At 41.0% G+C, this 22,863-nt stretch overlaps 1 protein-coding gene across 1 annotated transcript in view; it reads right to left on the bottom strand.

Annotated features, from left to right (window-relative positions):
- Positions 1-18,378: 18,378 nt before the first annotated feature.
- The window catches only part of SORCS1 (sortilin related VPS10 domain containing receptor 1), a 555,760-nt gene continuing 551,275 nt past the window's right edge, over positions 18,379-22,863 (bottom strand). Inside the window, exons 25-27 of the mRNA XM_023738816.1 lie at positions 21,007-21,112; positions 20,724-20,884; positions 18,379-18,927 (exon numbers count right to left, since the gene is read on the bottom strand). Of these exons, the coding sequence (XP_023594584.1) occupies positions 18,863-18,927; positions 20,724-20,884; positions 21,007-21,112 (332 nt within the window). The 3' untranslated portion in view covers positions 18,379-18,862. The remainder of the gene's footprint in view (positions 18,928-20,723; positions 20,885-21,006; positions 21,113-22,863) is intronic.

Consider the following 22,863-nt stretch of genomic DNA (forward strand, 5'->3'; position numbering starts at 1 on the left):
GAGTTTGTTTTGTTTTTTGGGTTTAAGGTGAAGTCAGCCTTAGGAAAGTCATAGAAAGGGAAGGAGGGAGACAGATAAGGGAAAGGTGAACTTCTGGTGCCCATGTGGGTGACAGTGACACTGACTGGAAGGGCCCAGAGAAGGAAGCAAAGAAGATTTCCCCTATTCTCTGATGAGGATTACTGGAAGCTTTCTGGAGGGGGTATCAGGCCTTTCCCCATTTGTAGGGCATAAGGGTAAGGTTACAAAAAATGCTTTCTATCTACCCCTTCATCTTTCAGTTCTTTCAGTGATGTGCTGCAGTCAGCTCATACCAGCTTGTGATAGACAATTGCTAATTTTTTGGAATCTTGCAAGGCAGTTGTTAAAGTAACTAGTAGTTTGAAATTGGCCATGATGAAAATATTTGCAACTCGGAAAACAGCAAATGCTACAAGTCAGGATCTCTCACCTATACTCCCAAGTTCCAGTAGTTAAACATTTTCTAGCACACCAGTTTCTTTCCACTCACTACTCAACTCCATACCACGTGGCTGTTGCCTTACTCCTCATCCTACTGATAACTCTTCTTGAGATATTGTTGTTGCTAGGTGCCACTGAGTCAATTTTCAACTCATAGTGACCCTATGTGACAGAGTAGAACTGCTCCATCGGGTTGTCTTGGCTGTAACCTTTTAGGAGTAGATCGCCAGGTCTTTCTCCTGCTGAGTGGCTGAGCAGGTTTGAACTGCCAACTTTTCAGTTAGCAGCTGAACACGTAACTGGAGCGCAACCAGGGCTCTTTCTTTGAGATGTTACTGATGGCAAAATTTCCTAATCCATTTATCCCCACACAGTCCACATACTACTGACCTCTTGTAGCATTTGATAGTACAGTGAAACCTTGAGAGCCAAACTCCATGGGACTGCCTTGTTTTATCCAGGTCTTGCTAGTTTTCTGCCTTTGACAGGGTGCAGTCTTACCACTTTTCTTTCACTCGGTTTAGTAGGAAATATTTGAGTTTTCCTTCTCTGACAGGTTCCCACCTTACACAGGTTCCAGCTTTCACAGGTTTTGCTGTATAAACTGAGCCTGCCTTCTTAAAAATCTTTCTTTTCTTCCTAGAATACTGTTATCTCTTGGGTCCCTTGCAATTCTGAACTCTCTCTTCTTGATCAGTTTCAAAAGTTCTATTTCTCCCCTCCTTCCTTAAATGTTACTGCTTCACAGGCCTCTGGATTGAGCCTCCTTCGCTCTTCCTCCCTTGGCCAACCTACTCATGGCCAGGTTTATTTTACTGCTTAGTGCAGATGATGACCGTATTAGCCCACATTTCCCAAACTCACAGTTCAATTTCAGGATAGTATTTCAACAGTCTGCTTAGGTGATCGATTACACATGGTAGTCCCACTGATATCCCAAACTCAACATTTCCAAATGCAAACACATTATCTCCCCACCTTGCCAATGACATCATCATCTGACCATTCCCATCTATCCTATCTGATGATCACAGATAATTAATGACTAAGAATGTTTTAGTAATCCTCAACTTTGTCTTCCTTATTATTTACATCTAATTTGACACAGTTTTTGCTAAAAATCTACCTTAATGATGTATCTCATACATGTCACCTCTGACATTCCTCCTACCACCATGCAGCCTTAGTTAAGGTCTGACTGTTTGGTTCTCTCAAACTAGACTAGACTAGACTGCCCTAGACTTCTAATTTATTTTCCTGTCTCGAATACCTGTTGGGATATGAGGCACTAGCTGTAAGATAGAAAATCCCTAGAATATTCCAACACCAAATCATCTGTGCTTGTTTTAATTTATGTCCTTAAATTTTTTGATATTTCTCCCTTTAAGAGGTGGAGGCTAATTACCACCAACAGAAATGTTGGCTGTTGAAATCCACCCAGAGGCATCTCAGAAGAAAGGCCTGATGATCTACTTCCGAAAGATCACAGCAATTGAAAATACTATGGAGTGCAGGTCTACTCTGAAAAACATGGAGGTGACATGATTCAGAATTGACTCAATGGAAACATTTTTTTTTTTTCTTTTTTAATGAATGGAATAAAGCAGCAATGATAGCGTGGAACTTCAGAGATGAGTCATAAAAAGCACGAGACTTACTCCTCTCTCACTTTCTCTTAGATCATTCACTCTAGGGGAAGGCAGCTGCTATGTCAGGAAGACATTCAGGTAGCTCTGCAGAAAGATCCCTGTGGTGAAGAGCTCAGTTGTCTTGCCAACAGCCATGAGAGTGATCTATATTGGTGGATCCCCCTGCCCAGTCAAGCTCTCAGATAACTGCAGTTCTGGCCAACAGCATGACAGCAACCTCATGAGACACTCTGGTTCAGAACTGCCTAGCTAAGCCACTCCTGGATTCCTGATCCTTGAAAATGGTGTGAGAAAATAAATGTTTTAAGCTGCTATGTTTTGGAGTAATATCTTATACAGCAATAGATAGCTAATACACCATCCATTTTAAACCCTGCTTCAAAGTAGACTTAAAAGTGCTTACCTAGAGTTCTGATCATGCCACTTCAATGCTAAAGATATCCAAAGGCTTTGGAACTGAATGTTTTACTAAATAAAGTCCCTTATAGTCTGGAATCCAAAGCCCTCTACAATATATGTCTTCAACCTATCTCTTCAGCTTTATATCCCAGAATATTCCCTATTGCAGCTGAGGCACCAGTCAATCTGAAAGATTTTCCATTCAGCAATATGATTCTGTATTTCATATTCCTTGTCCTTAACAACAACCTATGTAGGTCCAAATATCAACCGTACTTCAAGGTCTAGCTCAAAATACCATCTCCTCCAGAAAGCCTACTCCCTTTTAGCTCCATTGGCTCTTTCTCACAACATTTATAATTTGTAGCTTTGTAATTTGTTTTTTTCTTGAGGACCAAAACATACCCTTCTCACTTTTTTATTCCACCACCACAACTGGCAAAATAACCTAAAAGTCAGTGTGATGAAGAAAGGGAACACTAGACTTAGGCTTCTCAATTGGTATGATGAACGTGTGGGTTTGGCTAGGCCCCTCAAACTCCCAGAACCACATCTATGAAAGATAAAACAGAAGACCATCATCACGGGCTACCATAGAGGTTTGGTGGGAGAGTTGTACAAGCTATTATTTGTATATGCCTTCTAAACTTTAAAAAAAAAAAAAGTGCTATATAGGGTGAACTATGACTATTGTGCACAGTGGGCACTCAGTATGTATTAAGGGAATGATGTATGATTCATTTTAAAAGATTAATTTTCAACTTTTCAAATGTGCTATTTTATAATTGGAAGCTCACCTCTATAACAGGGAAGCCTGAGAAAGATAAATATAGCAACTTTATCATGGTGATTACAGAGACTGTTAGCTCCACCATCCTTTCAAAGCCTCTTCCTTAAGGAAATCCAGACATTAATGCTGGTTAGCAGAAGGATAGAGCCTTAGAAAGAAGATGAGGATAGGAATATATGTCAGGTTATCCAGACTTTCTGCAGGTAAGGACACTGGAAGAACTCCATTTGACTGGTCAGGAGTGTGACTCTGTCCTCTTTTCTCTGCTCTTATCCTGTATTGCCTTTGACTTGGGCCCCATTCCTCCAGAGCTGTGGCTGTCTGGAGTATTCAGTCTGAATGTCCAACCCAGGGACAACAGTTTCAATCTGTATGCTGAGCAAATAATCTGAGAAGCTTCACTATATGAAGAAGAACTCGGTATCAGGGTTGGAGGAAGACTTGTTAACAACCTGCAATATGCAGACGATGCAACCTTGATTGCAGAAAGTAAAGAGGACTTGAAGTGCTTACTGATGAAGATCAAAGATTACACACCTTCAGTATGCATTACACTTCAACATAAAGAAAACAAAAGTCCTCACAACTGAATCATTAAGCAACATCATGATAAATGGAGAAAATATTGAAGTTGTCAAGGATTTCATTTTACTTGGGTCACAATCAACACCCATGGAAGGAGCAGTCAAGAAGTTAAATGGCTCATTGCATTGGAGAAATCTGCTGCAAAAGATTTGAATTCAAAATTTAAAAAATTTGAATTATGATGTTGGTGAAGAATATGGAATATACCATGGACTGCCAGAAGAATGAACAGATCTGTCTTGGAAGAAGTATAGCCAGAATGCGCCTTAGAAGTTAGGATGGAGAGACTTCATCTTGCTTGCTATGGACATGTTATCAGGAGGGACCAATCCCTGGAGAAGGACATCATGCTTGGTAAAGTAGAGGGTCAGGGAAAAAGACGAAGACCCTCAGCAAGATGGACTGACACAGTGGCTGCAACAATAGGCTTAAACATACCTACTATTGTGAGGATGGTGCAGGACTGGGCAACATTTCATTCTCTTATACGTAGGGTCACTATGAATCGGAACTGACTCGACAGCACCTAATGACAACAACGCAACAACATAACAGGCCCTGCACTAAGTATTTCCCATAGGTTCTATTTTTAAATCATACATTAACCATTTGAAGTTGCTATCACCCACTGCCATGGAGTAGATTCCGACTTACAGATTTCCAATTATAGAACTGAATTTAAAGTGAAAAGGAAAAGACAAAGAGAAGGAAGGAAAGGAAAGGCAAAGAAAGGAAAGAAAAAGGGAAAAGGAAAAGAAGAACTTGCTCAGGCCCACACAGTCTGTAAGGAAGGAAGATCCAGGACATTAATCCAGATCTAAATCCAAAAAGTCTCATTTATACCAGTGTACTAATTTTAGGTGCAGAAAATTCCTAGTAACTTGTGAATAGAGGTTTCAACATTAGGGAGTTCCAACAGATGAATTGAAATTCAGTTTAGCAATCCTGTTACTGTTAGGTACCGTCCAGTTGGCTCTGACTCATAGTGACCCTATGTTCAACAGAATGAAACACTACCCAGTCCTGTGGCATCCTCACAATCTTTGTTATGCTTGAGCCCATTGTTGCAGCCACCGTGTCAATCCATCTCATTGAGGGTCTTCCTCTTTTTTGCTGACTCTCTAGTAATCCTATTAGTAATCTTATTCACTAGCATTACTAAGGCAATTTCTAAGTAGCTGGCCCTGGTGAGAAATGGGTCAAACTTGAACTCACCTTAAAACGAAGACTGGTTATTACCAAAAGGTAGTCTACAAATCAGACCTCCATTTTTGCCTACTTCTTTAGAATAAGTGAAATACAGAAGGGTAACCTGCCCTTTTAGTTCATTTATGTGGCTTCACTGGGGCCTTTTGTTTTTTTTTGTCATGAGAATATCTGAGCCATATCACTTCAAATGACAAACTTTTAAAAAATCATTGTCAATGGATCCTTCTAAAATATAATACACTGCTTGCTCCAAACAAAAGACACAGCATAATTCAAATGCACCTTTCTGAAGTAGGATCGCCATTATGACCATACACCTTTGTTCATAAGGACACCTTCCAGAACTACTGACGTATTTAGAACTTGTTTTCCCCTGCAATAAAGAGCCCTAGATAGTTGAGACTTTATCTTTTCATCTGCTTCTTATAATGTTCCAATTTCCTTATACTATCAGCTGATACCTCTCGCCACTGCTGTCAGTGGGTCCTTATTGCCTCTCATAGGCAGTGTATCTAAATCTGAAATCATTATCTTTGGCAAGATCCACTTTCTCAAACAGCATTATTATCCTCCAGCCCTCAAATCTCCCATTACTGTTTATCTCCTCTTTTATCTCGTTTCTCATGTTTAACATGTTGCTAAATTGTATTGCTTCTACTTCGTATTAATTCTTATGTAACTTATTAATACATACAATTTTCAGACAAGATTTATTAAAGGAAAGTGTTCTCCTCATCCGTCTAAAATAAATCTTTCAGAATGCAAAATCAGGTGAATGCGTAGAGATCAGGCCAGAGACTGGATTTAAGTAGTAATCTAAATGGATTTACCCAAGAACCCAGGGAAGTGGGTGCAGGCACAAGTGGAGAATAAATGAAAAATCTGGAGAGAGTTCAGGTTTGAATGTGAGAGACTCCAAAGCAGTTGTGAGCATGAGAAAATCGGGAAGTGTAAAGGTGATTTTGAGAATTGTTACTGGAGTTATGAATCACATTTCCAATAATATTCCTTGCAAATGCAAGTAAAGGTTAGAATTTCTTTTTTCCTTTTTTTGTAATTAGTAGTTGTTATGGATTGAATTGTGTCCCTTGAAAATCTGTACTGGAATCCTAATCCTTACACCTGTGGATCTAGCCCCATCTGGGAACAGGGTTTTCTTTGTTATGCTAATGAGGTCATATCCATGTAGACTGTGTCTTAAACCTAATCAGTTTTGAGATATAAAAGAACAGATTAGACAGAGACAAGGAAGCACAAAGGGGGAAAGATAGATGCCACATGGAGATTGCCAAGAAACCAAGAAAACAGAGAAGAAGGCTAGAGAAAGGGAGACAAAGATTGCCCCTCAGAGTGGACAGGGAGGGAGCCTTCCCCTAAAGCCAGTGCCCTGAATTGAGACTCTAGCCTCCTAAACTGTGAGAAAATGAATTTCCGTTCATTAAAGCCATCCACCTGTGGAAGCTAAGACACCAGTTGATGATGAGACTGTATCTTTAAAAGTTACATGCTTCAGAGATAGTCTTGTGGCTCAGTAGTTATTTCGATTGTCGTTGCATGAATTAATGAGTAAATACATAAATGAATAAACAAATTCCCTGTCATGATTTGAGGACCATCCCATGCCCTCAGAGCATGGGTTTTGAGGCACGAATTTTTCTTACTGTTCCTGGATCCTTTTCTATATATTCCCCGAATCTTGACTATATTCTGCACAGTTGGGAAGGGGGCAAGCATCACAGTGAAAAGGACAGAGACTAGCAATGTGTTGTAGGAAAGAGGATATAATCTTGGTGCATGAGACCCAGTTCTGTTGTTAGCTTGCCTTGTGTCCATGAGAAAATAGCTGGGCCTGGGTCAAAGACGGTGATTGGCCAAGTGCATGGTCTAGTTTGATGCCTGGCACATAGTCAGCACTCAAGAAATACTCAGAGAATGATTTCTGATTTCCCTGCCAGCTGTAGAGTTCAGTGAGTCCACGGTTCTAGCAAAGCAGTTTTGGTAGACTTGATTAATAGAGGTATCCCCTGAGCTCTGAAAATTTGGACTCACACTGAGTTGCTTTCTGCCTCTGCTTCCCACAAGGGGATGGTGGTCCCATTTGTAATGACTCTGAAATTATGCAGAGTGGACCACTGTAGCATGCTTAATAAAGCATACTGGCATTGCTTTTGTCTTGTTCTTAGAAACTGCCGAGCACGCATTATACCAAAAAGAGCACATCTGCGTATACACAAACCTACTTGTTCACTAAAATGTTTTGCCTGCAAAAGAGTTCAAGGTGAGTTGGTTACGTGTTCACTGGATTTATTTGTTGTCTCTTAATTCTATACATAGCAAGGACCCAGCTCAGTGCAAATGCCAAAGGTAGAGGAATAGCGTGGAGAACTCGGAGGGAAAGGAAGTTCAACAAAAACTATCTGAATTGGATAACAAATGGGTCATTATTCTTATTTAGTTGGCTCTGTCTTCGTGTCACTTTCTGACAGACTGTCAAGCTCTAGAATTAGCAAATAATCCATTGCCAGATGATTTGGAGGAAGTAGAATCCATAGCGTCCCTGAGTCAATGCAACCAGGGCTGAAATGTGTCCTGGGAGTCACCAGCTCCCTTGATGATCAGGTGTAGAAGAAGTTGGGATGTTGTGGGCTGTTCACCCGTTGAGCCTGGGGCTATCTCTGGGCACTTATATTTTCCCTGAATCTCAGCTAGTCTCTTGTCTCCACCACATGGCTCAGATCTGGGGACTTGGGTTTTGCCTAAGTTTTCTGCTTAGTCTCTCACCCCTGCTCTGTCCTGACTCAGCCCACTTCACTGGAATCCAGATGTCCTGGATTATTTCTACCATCCCCTCTCCTGCAGGGTCAGAGCTTGCCTGCCTTTCAACCCCCATCCCTCAGTAGGGCCTTATTCATAAGATACTGACACTGATTATTGAGGATACCCAGGGACTACCTGAATTAGGGCCACCAGCCTGATTTCAGGCATACTCATTGACTGAAATCTTGAGGAGGTCACATGCTCCACCTATGGGACTGGGCCTACTAAAGCAATCTAAGTTTTTTATGCCTCTTTGGGTACTACATTTAATTGCTGAGTAGCTGCTTCAAGCAGCAGCTACTCAGCTGGATCAGTCCTGCCACATTATTTTTTTCCAGTCCTGGTTTTATCTTCCTTCCCATTTAAGTGGCCCTTGACACTTAAGACACAGAATGCCTCATGATACAATAGGACATCCCAAACCAGTTCCTTCCTGTTTGCAGTAATACTGTGGCTTCTCATCAGTTAAAAACAAAAGGAACAAACGAAAGAACTTGGTCAAATGTTGCTCTACTATGTATGAGCCACTAAACTTCATTCTGAGATGTAACAAGAAACTTTTCACTCCATGGACCAATAGGGAAGGTCTTGCTCCACAATGAGGCTGTTGAAGAGAAACCTCATGCAGGAGCATGTGAACTGCATCAAGGAATCCAAACTCTAATGGATTAAACTATGTCTATCTGTGTGGCTTATATGGCGCACTCTTGGTGCTGTATGAGGTGCTGGGTCTTGGATTACTTAGCGCTGGTATTTGGAAAACACTTACTCTATATCCACTTGTTTACCGAAGTTAGTAGCAAATACCAGTTCTTTCCTCTGGGAGAGCTTAGATGGACTATCTTCCCTGTGTACAATATCAAATAAGGTCAAAAGGAATAAGTCTTTATTTGTGTAACTCAACAGTAAGGGCTGAGACAGGATTTGGTGTATGCTTTCAGAAGAATAACTCTTTTCCTTGAATAAGCTCTTTCCAAAAATCACATTCAGAGCCAACTACTGTCTGACCATGTAATTGTCTTGTTTTAAATAATCACATATTTGTGGTTTACCTGTAGCAGGACTGAAATGGAGAGAGGGCAGGCAGGTGGCAGAGCAGAAAGAGGAGTGGGTATGTCTATTGAGAGTCCTGGGTTCAAATTCTGGCTTTACTACTTTACTGTCTATGTGACCTTGGACAAGTGACTTAAACTTTCCAGACTGAGGTTTCCACATTATTAAATGAACATATATCTAAGGAGCCCTGATGGAGTAAAGGTTAAGCACTCAGCTGCTAACCAAAATGTTGGTGGTTCGAACTCACCCTGGTGGCTCCTAGGGAGAAAGACCTGGCAATCTGCTTCCATAACGATTACAGACAAGAATACCCTATGGGGTAGTTCTACTCTGTCACGTGGGGTTGCTACGAGTGAGAGATTGACTTGACGACACCAAACAACAACAACATGTATACCTTAATGTACTTCCATGTGTTAAATCATTTATTCCTCATAACATAGCACATGTACCATACATAACCAGACATCACCAACTTTTTTTCTTCTCCCCCCTTATAGCTCATCATCCGCTATTTATATCAAGATCCTTTGTATCTGCCTGTCCCATAGCCCCAACTCCCTTTGAATATGTTTGTATGAATTCAGGAGGCTAAAAAGAAGACATACTAATTATAGCACATTTGGAAATACATCCATCAATTGTATATGATGAGCTAGGCCAACCAAACAACTTTCTGATTCATTTGTCTTATTAAAAAAAAAAAAAATCAACAATTACTTGCCTTTCAGATTTCCTGGGAGCATTGTTAGATCATTACTATGGAAACATTCCATCTCATGTTAATTATTATCCTTGTGCTTGCTAGTTTAGCAAACCGTCCAATTTATTTTAAAAATAAGAAAGACATTTTACTAACTTACGTTCACCCTCCCTCCCTGGATGACCAGAAAATATGCTTCCATAAATCTCCAGGGACATCTACTCAAATCCCAGCCAGGGGAGAAGCTCTACAGAGCAAGAAGGAAGAATTCAATCTTTTCTGCGCATCCTTCCAGACAGAAACTTGGCTAAGCATAGCACTGAGGACAACTGTGTCTGCCTTGTTTTTGAGCCATCTGAAATACAGTACACTGCAAGGTTTGGAGAACAGGCCAGATTACATGGGGCAGCTTTCTGTTGTTTAATCCAGCATAAGAAATGGACTCTGATATGGAAGAGAGCAAGTGATGTTTCTAAGCTCCCCAAGGCCCAGGCCTGTCTTGTTTTTGTGTCTTGACCCTCTCTTTGAGTCAGCCCAACCCATCAATTAACCATGTACCTATTAACCATAAAGACGAGGCTGAAACATTGCTCATCTTTTAGGAAGAAATATAGCACAGCAGGAAAAGAAAATGCTTTGGTATCATATGGAACTGCTACTTTGTGATCACGAGGGTCACTTTGCTTCTCTGAGTCCCAGTTTTACCAAATATAAAAAGAAAAAAGAAAAAAATTGCTACTTTGGGAATCTGTGAGGATTAAATGGGACAGTGGGTATATAGAGCCTGGCACATAAGCAATGTTTGAATGGTAGCTGTCATTGTTTTTATTATCATTAACGTATTTTCCATTCACAGCTCCCTAATTGTGCACTTTTGCTTTTATTCACATATTTTATTTTCATGTAACTCTGAACTTTTGGCTTGGGAATTAAAATTGTGGTACCTGCCTTTGGCCCTTTGGATTTAGTGTTCACATACAGTCTCACCAGTGTTTTGATCTGGACTTTCCGCTCTGAATTTTGGCTTGCTTATACCTTTGGTTGTCATTGTTCCCTCTCTGTCCTAGGCCTGGGCAATGAGAACCGCATACCCCAAGTTATTCAGCTGGCACTTGGTTCTGCACTTGGCTAGATCAGTCCCAGCCATTTGTCAGGTGTGTATATGCGTGTGTGCATGTGAAGTATTCACAGCTGGGGCATGTTGCTGCTATTAGTAGGTAAGGTTGGCATCCTTCTTGTAGGCAGAAGGCAGGGAAAGTGAGCAGCTGCTGGTTGGGCAATTGACAAGGTTACTACACAGACGGTTTTCTCCAGTAGCCTCCATATCTTCTGTCCTAGAAATTACATTTCTGTACACACCAGCACAGACGCTGACCATGATCACCAATGAATAATAAAATCTTCAGATAGCACCACTTGAGGTACTCATCATTCAGTACAAGCAATTGTGTAGATGCATTAATAGGACATATTTTTGTCTGTTTCTGGTCATATAACTGCCATTGCCTTATTATTACGTGTGTGAGACTTACTTCAGTGTGTATGTGCATATTGTCTAAATAATACATAAATATGCCTATGTACATATTTATTTTATATTTACATCTTTGTTAATCATGATTGTGTGTGTGTGTGTGTAGATGCGCATGTACATGGTTAACAAAGTCACAGTTTAAAAATTTTAAACATCTGAAACTTCATGATTTAAATTGCAAGTGCCATAACAGCAATACCATGATTTCATCTCAATATGAGTTTAAATTGATAAAGATGAGATTAAAATTACCTTTTAATCTAGAGGCTATTTTTTAATTTATTGAAGAAACTTAAGTATATATTGTCAATAATCGTGAACCTTATTTCTTGTAAGCGTTATATATTATAGTAAATTACATCTCTTGTAAATTTTAATTTATAATAGCATTTTTCCAATCATGACTAATATATGTACATTGTAGAAAAAAACTGAAAATATAAAAAAAGATAAAAAAGAGAATAAAAACTATAATTTTGCTACTTACAATGTGTTACTATTTTGTTGCCTGTTTCTGACCCTATATATTTTCCCTCACATTGTTACCACACTATGTCAAGTCTTAAATACTGCTCTTAATATCACAAGATAATGTTCTCATGCCATTAAATATTCTTTAGAAAAATGGTTTTAATTGAAGCTAGTTTTATTATATGGGTATATGTGTACGTGTAAATAGTTTATAAATACAAATACTCTTTACTGAATTCTATTCCTCATCTATAAGCTGTTATTAACATTTTCATAGGCAGGAAGATTTTGTGAAGATACATATGTATTGAAATATCTTAATTTATGTTGTTCATAAAGTTGATTTTTTATTATCTAGACAACTTACACTTATCTTTAAACATATTAAACCTTTCTTTATCTGTCTTTTTATAGAAAACTTTATAAATACATTTTTTATACTATCGTCTTTTTAAACAGAGAGTCTTGACCATGACTTAACCATACGTTTTTCTGGGCCAAAATCATGTTTCTGAATATTAGTTGTTGGGTTAGGGTTGGAGGAAATTGAATGATGCTCTAAGGTATATGGAAGTGAGTAGGGTCACCGGTGCCCACACCGAGAGGCCTCTGGCTGAAACGATGGTGACAATAATGAGGACTGGCACTATTTTCTTATCTCCTCTCTCTGATGTCAAATAGGAAGTCTGCTTTCTACCAGTATATTTTAATTACTTCTAAACTGCAACCTGAGTTACAATCATTTCTGCTATAACACTGTTTTTTGAAAATGTAAATGTGTTTCAACGTGATTGATATGTATCAAGGAAGAATTTGAGCATAATGCCAATTTTATGTTTGCTTATATGCGAATTTATCTGTGAGAACCACCAGGTGAATGCAGAAAACTGTACCCAACCCAGCTGTGTAAAAAACACAGAACACACACATGCACACTCTACCAGCTATCTCAGTCCACCTCACGTTATCAGCCACGCCGTCCACGTTTAGTGTTACAACTGTCTGTCTGCTTTCAGATAACCCTCCTTCCACCACTTCCCAATATCTCACAAGCTGCAATCCTTCCAATGCACACTTTCACAAGCAAACTCCAGGCGTTTTTCAAGATAAAGTGCCTCATTAATGTACTTCTTAACCATTTAACGTGTAGGTGTAAAACGACGCGACCATTTTTGCTAGGTCTGTATCTTTTTTTTTTTTTTTAAATAGGTCACTGACACTTTTCACATTATACTGACACATGACAAAGTTTTTGAGGGTTGTGCCCCATCCTCATTGTTTTCCTATAAGCCCTGTGGTCTTTTATTGGGCTATTTTGCATGACAAGGGATTTTTAGGAAATCATCAGTGACCCTAAAAGCAGAACTGAATATATACAGTTCCTTGGGAAAACATCTAATGAGAGTCCCTTACCTCTCCTAAAATGCACATGTGCTTTGTAAGAGATATCTTCCCTTAACTTCTAATTGTTGTTTAGGTCCAAGGGTTTGCTTTGTGGTGGAGGTCATTCTATAATGGACTTTGAACAAGTTGGAGGAATTATGTATCTTTAAATGACTGGTTCCTTCTCAGCCTTCAGATCTCAGAGATAGCATCCAGGTATTTTTACTTTCAGGACCAACTCTTTAATCTGCCACCCATACCACCCTTGTTACTCTGTTCCTTGCCATGTTTTAGTTGTTTTACATTTTCATATCTGAAAATTATCTTATGTTATAGCATTATACATGCTATGTCAAATTATGTTATTTGCTCACTGTTCCTATTAGAACACATGCTTCATGAAGGGAGATAGCTTATCTGCTTTGTTCACAGTTATACTGATACCACTTAAAACAATGTGTCCTATATATGAATTAACAAATATCTGTATTCTGTAAACCACAGATCCCTTTACATGTGTTTAACGTGAACACTCTATAGCAGCCGTTTCATTTGTCCATCTGGAGTTATCTTGGGATTCTCCCACTGCGAAAGTTTTAGCCTAGCATGCATTTTCAAAAACAGTATTAACTCCTGAGGAAATAAGTAAACAAATTACATAATGATTCGAAGCCAAACTTAGGCCTTTTTTTTCTTATGATACTTTATAGCCATTTTTTTTTCAACTGCAATTATTTCACTTAAATTAATGTCTAAAAATAGCTCCCTGAATTCCACAGTGTAAGTGGTAACAGAGAGGGAGGGCAAGATGTGTTGGTTCTTGACAAACACCAACGGAAAATGTAATTAGAGGTGCTAGCTGGGTAAAGAGAGTCGGACCAAGAAGCCACCTCAGAAATCATTGCTAAATAAAATGGACTTGCTCACAACACTGAGCTGAAAATCAAGGGTTCAGGTTCAGCAAACATTTATCTAGTGCCTCCTAATGGCAATGGCCAGTGCTAGATGCTAAAGGAATGAAATGAGAAATAAAACACAGATCCTGCCTTAGATGTGTAGAGAATTCGGAGAGAAAGGCATGAAGTGCCACACATAGACATAATGCCAAGCTCTAAATAAGTGCAGTTAAGAGGGAAATATGTGAAAAATGACAGAGGGAAAGGAGCACCTACGATTTACTTAGTACCTTTAAGTTGGGGGAGATTTGTTGGACTTGATGTGGGCTGAACTTTAAAGGGGCACTGTGCCAGTCACCAGCCTGGGTATTCTCAAATTTATTCCCCACCACTTCCCTGCTCGGCTCTATATTTCAGGAAACTACATTTCCCAGGCTCCACTGCCCACTGGCTCGTAGTTGAGTTTGGCCAGTGGTAAGCACTGGCAGGATCGGAGAAGACCAGAGCAAGGGGAGAGCCACGCTACCTCTTCTGCTCTCCTCTGCTTGGGCAACATCGCTGGCAGTGGCCCCGTCTCCTCCATGGCTCCGCCTCCTGCCAGACATATCCTCCATGACTTCAGCTTCAGCCTGGTGTTCCTGGCTCCTAGGCTCTGGTAATAGCTGTGTCCTTCCAGCCCAGGGAACGTAGAGGCGTCCTGTTGATGCTAATCTCAAATCTCAGCTCTTCCATTACTCAAACCAATCAACCAGTTGTCATCGAGATGACCCTGACTCACGGTGACCCCATGTGTGTAAGAGCAGAACTGTGCTCCTTAGGGTTTACAATGGCTGTTTTATTTATTCAGTTATTTCCAGAAGTAGATTGCCAGACCTTACTTCCAAAGCGCCTCTGGTAGACTTGAACTTTCAACTTTTCTGTTGGTTGCCCACACAAATGTTTCAATAAAATATAATGACAAAATGGTGCTCAAGGAGAGATGCCAGTTATGTAGGGCAACCACATAAGATTTGGATCCAGCCAAAAAGATTTGCACCCAGTCCACTTATTTTCCATCAGCTATTGGGGCTCTGGGGAATGACTCATCCCTCAGAATAAGAGAGCCAAAAGGTGTCTACTTCTTCCAAATTACATGGTTAAGGACACTTACACTTTTGCATGATAAACTGATATGCTCAAGGTCACATAGCTGGCATAGCTGGAATTCGGAGAACTCCAATTTCCTGAGTCCAGTCCAAAGCTGTTCTTCACTCTGCATCTGAGCCTTTAAGTTTCAGTTCACTGGGTGCAGCTTTGGTCTTTTAGTAACCCCAAGGTTCTGAACAAATTTGGGTTTGTTCCCCACTAATAATTTTAAAATTTGAACTAAAAATCAGCATGCCATTCGTTCCAGAGTAAACATTCTGGAGTGATCTTTAAATAGAATAAAATAATTTAATAAAGAGATATTTTATAGCCAACTGAAATGCAGGTAGAATTCACATAGTAAAATATATTCTACTTTGTTAGAAAAACCTTGAGCCTGTGTTTACTGCATTTTTCATGCAATTAGCCCTTACTAAATCCTACAGATATATCACTTCTCTGTCTAGACTGAACACCAAGGTTTGGGATAAAATAAACACCCTGAAGCACAAGTTTTAGAGACATCATCTGTTTAATAAATAGGATTGTAAAAGCAATAAACAAGAGCCATTATACATGACACTACATAGTATTTAACAAAAAAATACATCAAAAAAGTCATTTTAAAATTAGAAGTAGTTCCAATACTATAAGAAAACTTTCATTTTTTTTTTTTTAAATTGGCCTCCTATAAAAATAAGTTGGCAAATGAGGGATTTCAATGCTCAGTTGGAATCCTGGAAAACACAGAACAGCTGCCAAGCACCCCATTGCTCTCAAAGTTGCTGTTTGGAACTTCTGAAAGAAAGCAAAGTAAACCTCTGCATTTTGGACAGTGAATCCAATTACCAACGGGCAAGGGAGAAAATGTTGGTTGGGTAGTTCAGGGTAGAACATGTATAGTTTGCCTTCTGGGATTTGAGAAAACCTTGCAATATCAGATTTTTAGCTTGCCCTGAATCTTACCTTCCACATACATCTCTCCCCACCCGCCCCTCTGGCCATAAGCCCACCAAATTCCTCACTGTGTTTGCACCTGCTGTTAGGGAGTAGGTAGGCACTTGTGTCCCTCCCATTTGTAGGCTCTCATTACTGTCTTCTCTTTGGAATTGAGCTAGAATGGCCTGGTACAGTGGTTCTCAAACTTTAGTGTGCACATCAGATTCATCTGGAGGGCATGTTAAAACAGATTGCTGGTCTCCACCCTCAGTGCTTCTGATTCAGTAGGTCTGGGGTGGGGACTGAGAATTTGCATTTCCAACATGTTAGAGGTGACACTGATACTACTGGTCTGGGTACCACACTTTGAGAACCACTGGCCTAGGTCATAAGAACAACGAGGTACCCTCTGAGAAGTGCCTTGCCTCACGAATCTCCTGCAGGTGGAATGGAGCTGCGAGGAGAGGCACATGAGGAAACTGGAGATGCAGAACTTACAGTTGTCCATTTCCGGCCACTTTCCAAAGTGCCAGGCATCTCCTGTTCACCTCCATCTTAAATGAGGACTTACGAGTCAATTCTTCTCTCTACCCTTTCACATAAACATTCATCTATTTCTTCAACAAATAATTTTCTTAATACCTACTCTATTAAGCAAGGCACTGTGCTAGATTGAATGTTATTCCCATTTTCTTAATTTCCCAATGAATATTATTTGAACTGCAACTCTGAGGACTCCCTGTGCTATTTTGAGGGAGCCCCTTTTGTCATCCAGATTAAATTTGGGATGCTCCAACTGAAGAGGATCAATGGGAGTGTTTCCTATGGGATAGGAAGCCTGGCAGATTGGGGATCAGTTGAGTTCTACAGGTGGCTGCCCCAGGCGTAATCCATTTCCCAGATTCATACTGGGCGTCCTCAACCATAAAACTTGCTTGATTAACATCTAATAGCAGCTTTGCTACTATTCCCCTGCCTGAGCCACATAAGGGCAGGGGTGGTCAAGATCTTTAGGGTACCCACATTAGTACTAGGTCCTGTTATACCCTGTTTTGACTTGGGTACACAGCCAAGAAGGAGCCTTTGCCTTCCATGTAGTTTGGCAGAACTGCTTTCTCCTATATTTTCGAGTGAGTTCTGGTCTTGCTCAATCTATAATATTAAAGGGCATTTTGCTGGACACACCTTTTGTTTTCTTTTTCTCTAGGCCTTCTTTTATGATCACTGTTGGGAAAACTTTGATTTCTTCATGCTTTGAAGCCAATATACTTTGCTGAAGTCAGCTAACTGCCCTCCTTTGTATTTATCTTCCCTTCACTGATACTATGATACTTCAGGAATCAGACAATATGCATGTGAAATAACTAGGATCATCCTAAATAATCAAAATATCATCCCAATGTAAGATAAGAACCTCCACATATTCACTAAGTCTTTGATACTCTCAGATACTAAATCCATTAACCTGCTTCTCTTTCTGGTTAAAATCAGTTTTATTTCACAAATATTTTCACTCTATTGTGAGAGAGGAAATACTGGGTAACAGCAATCATCACAGGAGGAAGTTGCCCTGCAACACAGTAACATGTTCCAAACATCTCTTGCAAGAATCTTCTGGAATCTGACTGCATGAGAATTTTGTTAAGGTGTTGAGAACACCTCTATTCATTTACGTGCTTTCTTTTGCAATGTACACGACCAGATCTGAATTCCTTCGCATATAACAACTCTTTCGCACATTTGGTATGTTTCCAGGAGGGAAAAGGCAGGGATATTTGAATGGGGCAGGTTCTAGAGGAGGAAACAAGGGACGCATGGAGCTGAACCCTGTCGGGCAGGTTGCAGCTTGGTCAGTGTGCATGGAAGCTGGCATGCTTGCAAGTGTACAAGGCAGAGAAAGAGATGGGGAACTGGTGAGAAAGCAGGGGGAGGATTGGTGGAGGCTAGGCCAGTATTTATGAAATGTCAGAATTAATGTTTAGAATTTAGCAACATGTTTGGGGAAGAAAATGTGGGAGCAGTTGGATAATTTGGGGATTGGAAGAAAGAGATTTAAAGACATCAACAGGTCATGACCACACATGGATGGCAATCAAATGGAACAGCAAGACAATAAGTAATGGGATTCCATTTTCTACATAAGTTGGGGAAGGAGTAGGGAAAACTGCAAGGGGAAGCAGCCACGTTGGGAAGAGATGAGAAGGTAGCAAAGGTCCATTTCTGACATGATTGCCTCCCTGCCTGCCTTCCTTCCTTCCCTGTTCTACCTGCAGACATGGATTTCCACCTCGCTTCTTTGTCCCTGTGGCAGCACAAAATGGAGAAAGTAGCCTGTGGCCACTCCTGACCAACAGAGCTACCCAAGTCAACTTAGAAGGGAAATGGCAATAAGGAAACTGGACCAGAGAAACAGCTCAGGGTTTCAAACTCCTGTGCATGTCTTTGTGTCTTATGAAATGGGCTGGGTGGCTAATCCACCCATCAGCCGATAGTGCTAAAATAGCTGTTCAATCTACAGCCAAGAATACTTCCAAAAATACATGCAGATTTCCTTGGCCTATATATGTTATGAATTTTCTACAAACACGACCGATCAGAAAAAAGGAGAGAGAAGAAGAAAGGGCGAGGGGAGTGTTTTCCATTAAAATAGAGCACCTGTACACTGCCCCTCTGAACATGTTCCCAAGTTATTGTCCACATGCACAGGCTTAAAGCTAAAAACCCTTGTTGTCTGTGTCTGAAGAATTAAAAAGTCCCGATGCAGTGAGTGTTTGTTTGTTTTTGGATTTTGATTGTTTTTGTTAAAATTTTTTTTATTTTTTATTTTTTACTGGCGTCCTCCATTCAAACATTTACATAGGTAGGGATTTCTTTTGTGCTTTGATTCTCAGCAACTATGGAAATACTTCCTGGCAAAATAGGAAACAGAACAACAAAGGAAAGAAAAAAACAAAACAAAACATAATGTTAGTGGTCATGAAGGATGATGCACTTGACAAGCGCGAAATTCTCTCCTGATCAGCAGGTCGCCTGTAGCCTCTGGGGGCTTTCCTTAAATTGCAAAGTGTGCCCCAGCAGATCCCCGCTTTGGCGTTGAAGGTGGAGTGGTGTGTCTCGCTCTTTGCAATCGGAGAGATGAGTCACCCGGTTGAGTAGAAGGGGAGGGAGGGGAGGGTAAAGCTACTCTCCTAAGAGAAAACGTGTAACACTTACTCATTTAATGACACTGGAAATGGAAAGGTGTCAGAGACTTTGCAGTGTGCTGCGAGATGTTCCTGGTGAAGCAGGGATTGCTACATTAATCAAGTCAACAGCGGCTGTGCTTCATACCCCGTGGAAATGGGACTGAGAACCAAATGACCCAAAAAGATGCACTTAAAAGCTTTAGAAGTGAATAGCCAGGGTGAACGCTTCTCTGGACTCAAAGACAGAAAAGACTTTTGCTTTCTAACCCGAAGCAATTATGCATTTATCACTCTGTCTCTCCAAATAAAAGAAAGCACGCTGCAAAAATCGGACACCGGATGTGGCTGCAGGTGTTATTATTACCTACGATATGAGCCAGTCATTGCATTTAAATTTCCCCTTAATACAGCCACAGACCTTTCCCACACCCATTTAAAGAGAGGGTTATGTTTCCATTTAGGTACTCATTCTTCCCCCAAGTAACAGACAAAAATCTTATGTAAGGGCCTTCTAGGTGGTTGGCATTATCACATCAGAGTGAAGCCTAAATGGTTATACATAAATCTATCACTGTAGCCGGCAATGCAGGGTCTGGATGGGAACATTTACAGCTTCAACTCCTGATGCCAACAGACAGAAGGAAACAAAGACAGAAACTGATCAGCAAAGGTGGCTCCCATGGATTTGTCTAACTTTCTGCAAAGTTTCCCCTGTAATGAAGAGTAGGACTTGGCAATTAAACCTCAGACTCTCCATACCTAGTTGTTGGATTCCCATGCTTACTTCGCAGGCAGAGAGTGAGCACTATTGAAACAGGAAGGCCATTTTTAGACTTCTGATATGGGATGGGCAAAAAAGAAGAAAACATTGGCCAGTCTGCCCTGTAACAGGCTGACCTTCCAATGGTCACTCTCAGGGTGTCTTACTCCCTGGGTGTTCTGCAAACTTTATGTCTCCTGTGCTCAAATCTCAGGTTCCATGTTCCCAGGGGGACAGTTTCTAGATTATCCTAGATTAAAAAAAGAAATTTCTGAGGATCATCAGGCTGGCCACTCTCGTAACATCACTTCTCAACCGGGTCCTAGGGCAATGTGCCCTTCGTAGAACTGTCTCAAGTTGTGGCCGCCATGTCTCCTTTCTGAGCAGTACAAACCTATCCCTCACACCCTGCCCGACCCTCCAGTCCACCAGCCCCAGCCTCTAAGGCCTCTCCTTCTTACATATTTTTAGAGTAAATGTACTGCTCTTTGCCAATGAACATTCAAAACTCAGTATTTTAACAAGGGTTTTTGCAAAAGGAAGAATAAACTAATGAGATAGGAGCAAGAAGGGTTTTTGTTTTGTTTTGTTTTGTTTTTCTTTCCAGTGGAAGGAAGCAGGGAAAGAGGCATCTTAGCAGTTTCTCTCACGGGTGTTAGAGCAGAAGAAAGTGGTTACGTTAAGCCAGAAAGGGGTTAGAGAGAGATTCAGCCAGTGACTACTGAGGCTGAACAGCTTATGGCTACTGGGAATCATTTACCTATGAGCTGGGATTCCACCTTCTCATCTAAGAGCTGGCCAGGCCTCCTTAGTTCAGTCTGAGGGGTATTGGGCCTGCTTTCAGTGTGACTGACTGGACTGATCATCTCTTGTTCTTTCTCATTCTGCATCTGGGCATAAACATTAATGCCCGGGATCTTCCTAAAACATTAACAGAAACCGTCACTATGGTGCACAGAAGAGCCACGTCACAGCAACCCGTGCTTCTGCACCTGTCAGGGAGTGGGAGGGGAGCCATGGGTGAAGGGGGGGGAGGCACGCACCTTTTGAACTTGTAGATGACGAACACTGCCAGCCCCACAAACACCACCGAGAGCAGCATCAGCATGGCTGAGCCACTGTGGGTTGGAGTGAGGTCCACCAGCGGGGCTAGGAGAGAAAACAAGGCATGGTCATGAGCAGAGACTCTGGCAGAGGAGACTCTAGGAGGGGCCCACACTGCTCACACACAGGCATGGTGAGTCCCAGGGAACTGCCTGGGGATGTACACACAAGATCACGTCACACAGGGGATGCGTACATACACCCAAGCCCATCCCAGTCCCTGGAATGCTCCAGCACACTTTTCAAGCAGTACAGTGGAGCTATTGAAGCACAGACCTTGGAGCCAGACTGAGTGGATTCAAGCCTTGCTCTACCACTTCCTGGCTGTGGGACCCCAGGCATGTTACTTGACCATAACTCGTTGCCATCGAGTCAATTCCAGCTCATAGCGACCCTATAGAACAGAGTAGAACTGCCCCATAGGGTTTCCAAGCTGTAAATCTTTATGGAAGCAGACTGCCATATCTTCCTCCCACTGAGTGGCCGGTGGGTTCGAATCCCTGACCTTCTGGTTAGAAGCCAAGCATCTAAACACTGCGCTGCCAGGGCTCCTTACTTGACCATCATGTGCCTTAATGTGGTGCAATGAGCATAATAATAGCATCTACCTCACTGGTTTGTTATGAGGATTAAATGGGGTAATGTATGTGAAACAATGAGAACAGCACTCAGCTGCTCACCAGAAAGATTGGAACTCACTAGCCACTCCATGGGAGAAAGATCTTCTGTAAAGATTTTAGCCTTGGAAATCCTGTGGGACAGTTCTACCCCGTCCTATAGCGTTGCTATAAGTCGGAATGGACTCGATGACAATGGGTTTATAAGTATTAGCTTTTATTGTTACTGCTTCTATTATTGGAGCCCTGGTGGTACAGCGGTTAAGAGCTTGGCTATTATTAATCAACATTTACAGTAGTATTTATTTATATTAATAATATGTACTATATATTTATAAATTTAATATTTATAAAAATAATACTTATATTTATAATATTTATTTATAATAATAATATAGTGCTTAGTATTAAATGTTCCCATACTCTGAAGGCAAACTTTTGCCACTAAGTAAGGCAGATAATCAGTAAAACTACCATTGAGAATTTTTTTTACGAATTCTTATCCATCCTCCCTCACTATTACCCCAGCAGTCCTCACAGGAGAGAAACAACTGCAGAGTGATAGAACTCGTTTTTCTTTGCACACAGGAAACAAATGGCTACGTGAATACTTTAAAAGGGAAGTTGCCGCTGTGATGCTGGAGGGGTGTGTGTAACCGGGGTTGTCTCTGGGCTCCTTGCCAGCAAGCCCCGACCTCTCGGATACAGGGCGCTGTCCTCAGTGAGCTCCCATCAACTCAGTCTCCCTCCCTGAGTTTCCCCTTAGAATGCAGCTCTGGAGAATCTCTCTCTCCACCTCCAAACCTTCCCCATATCAGGGTCAAACCTGTTGTACTTGTAATGACTTTGTTTGCAATTAATTTCCACCCTCTTGAAAACTGACATTTTGCAAATACAGCATAGCTCAAGAATAAAAGACCAGCCACATGTACCTCTTGGAAGCCTGGGTGCTGACCTTTACCTTCCATCAGTTTAAGCAAAGCCCGATACCCAGAGATGTGGGTGACCTTTGAGTACCATTTCCTGTGGCTTTTCTTTGCTGAGAGCTGAGAAGGCAACGTTCTGGAAACCCAGGTACAAAAGTTCAAGAATAAGTGACTCTAATACTGATGGTCTCAGACAAGACTCGCAGCAGCTTCTGCTCTGTCTGGCTTTTGGAGGATTACATCCCACTCGATC

Source organism: Trichechus manatus, unplaced genomic scaffold (genome assembly GCF_000243295.1).
Source record: "Trichechus manatus latirostris isolate Lorelei unplaced genomic scaffold, TriManLat1.0 scaffold00007, whole genome shotgun sequence".
NCBI classification, from domain to species: domain Eukaryota; kingdom Metazoa; phylum Chordata; class Mammalia; order Sirenia; family Trichechidae; genus Trichechus; species Trichechus manatus.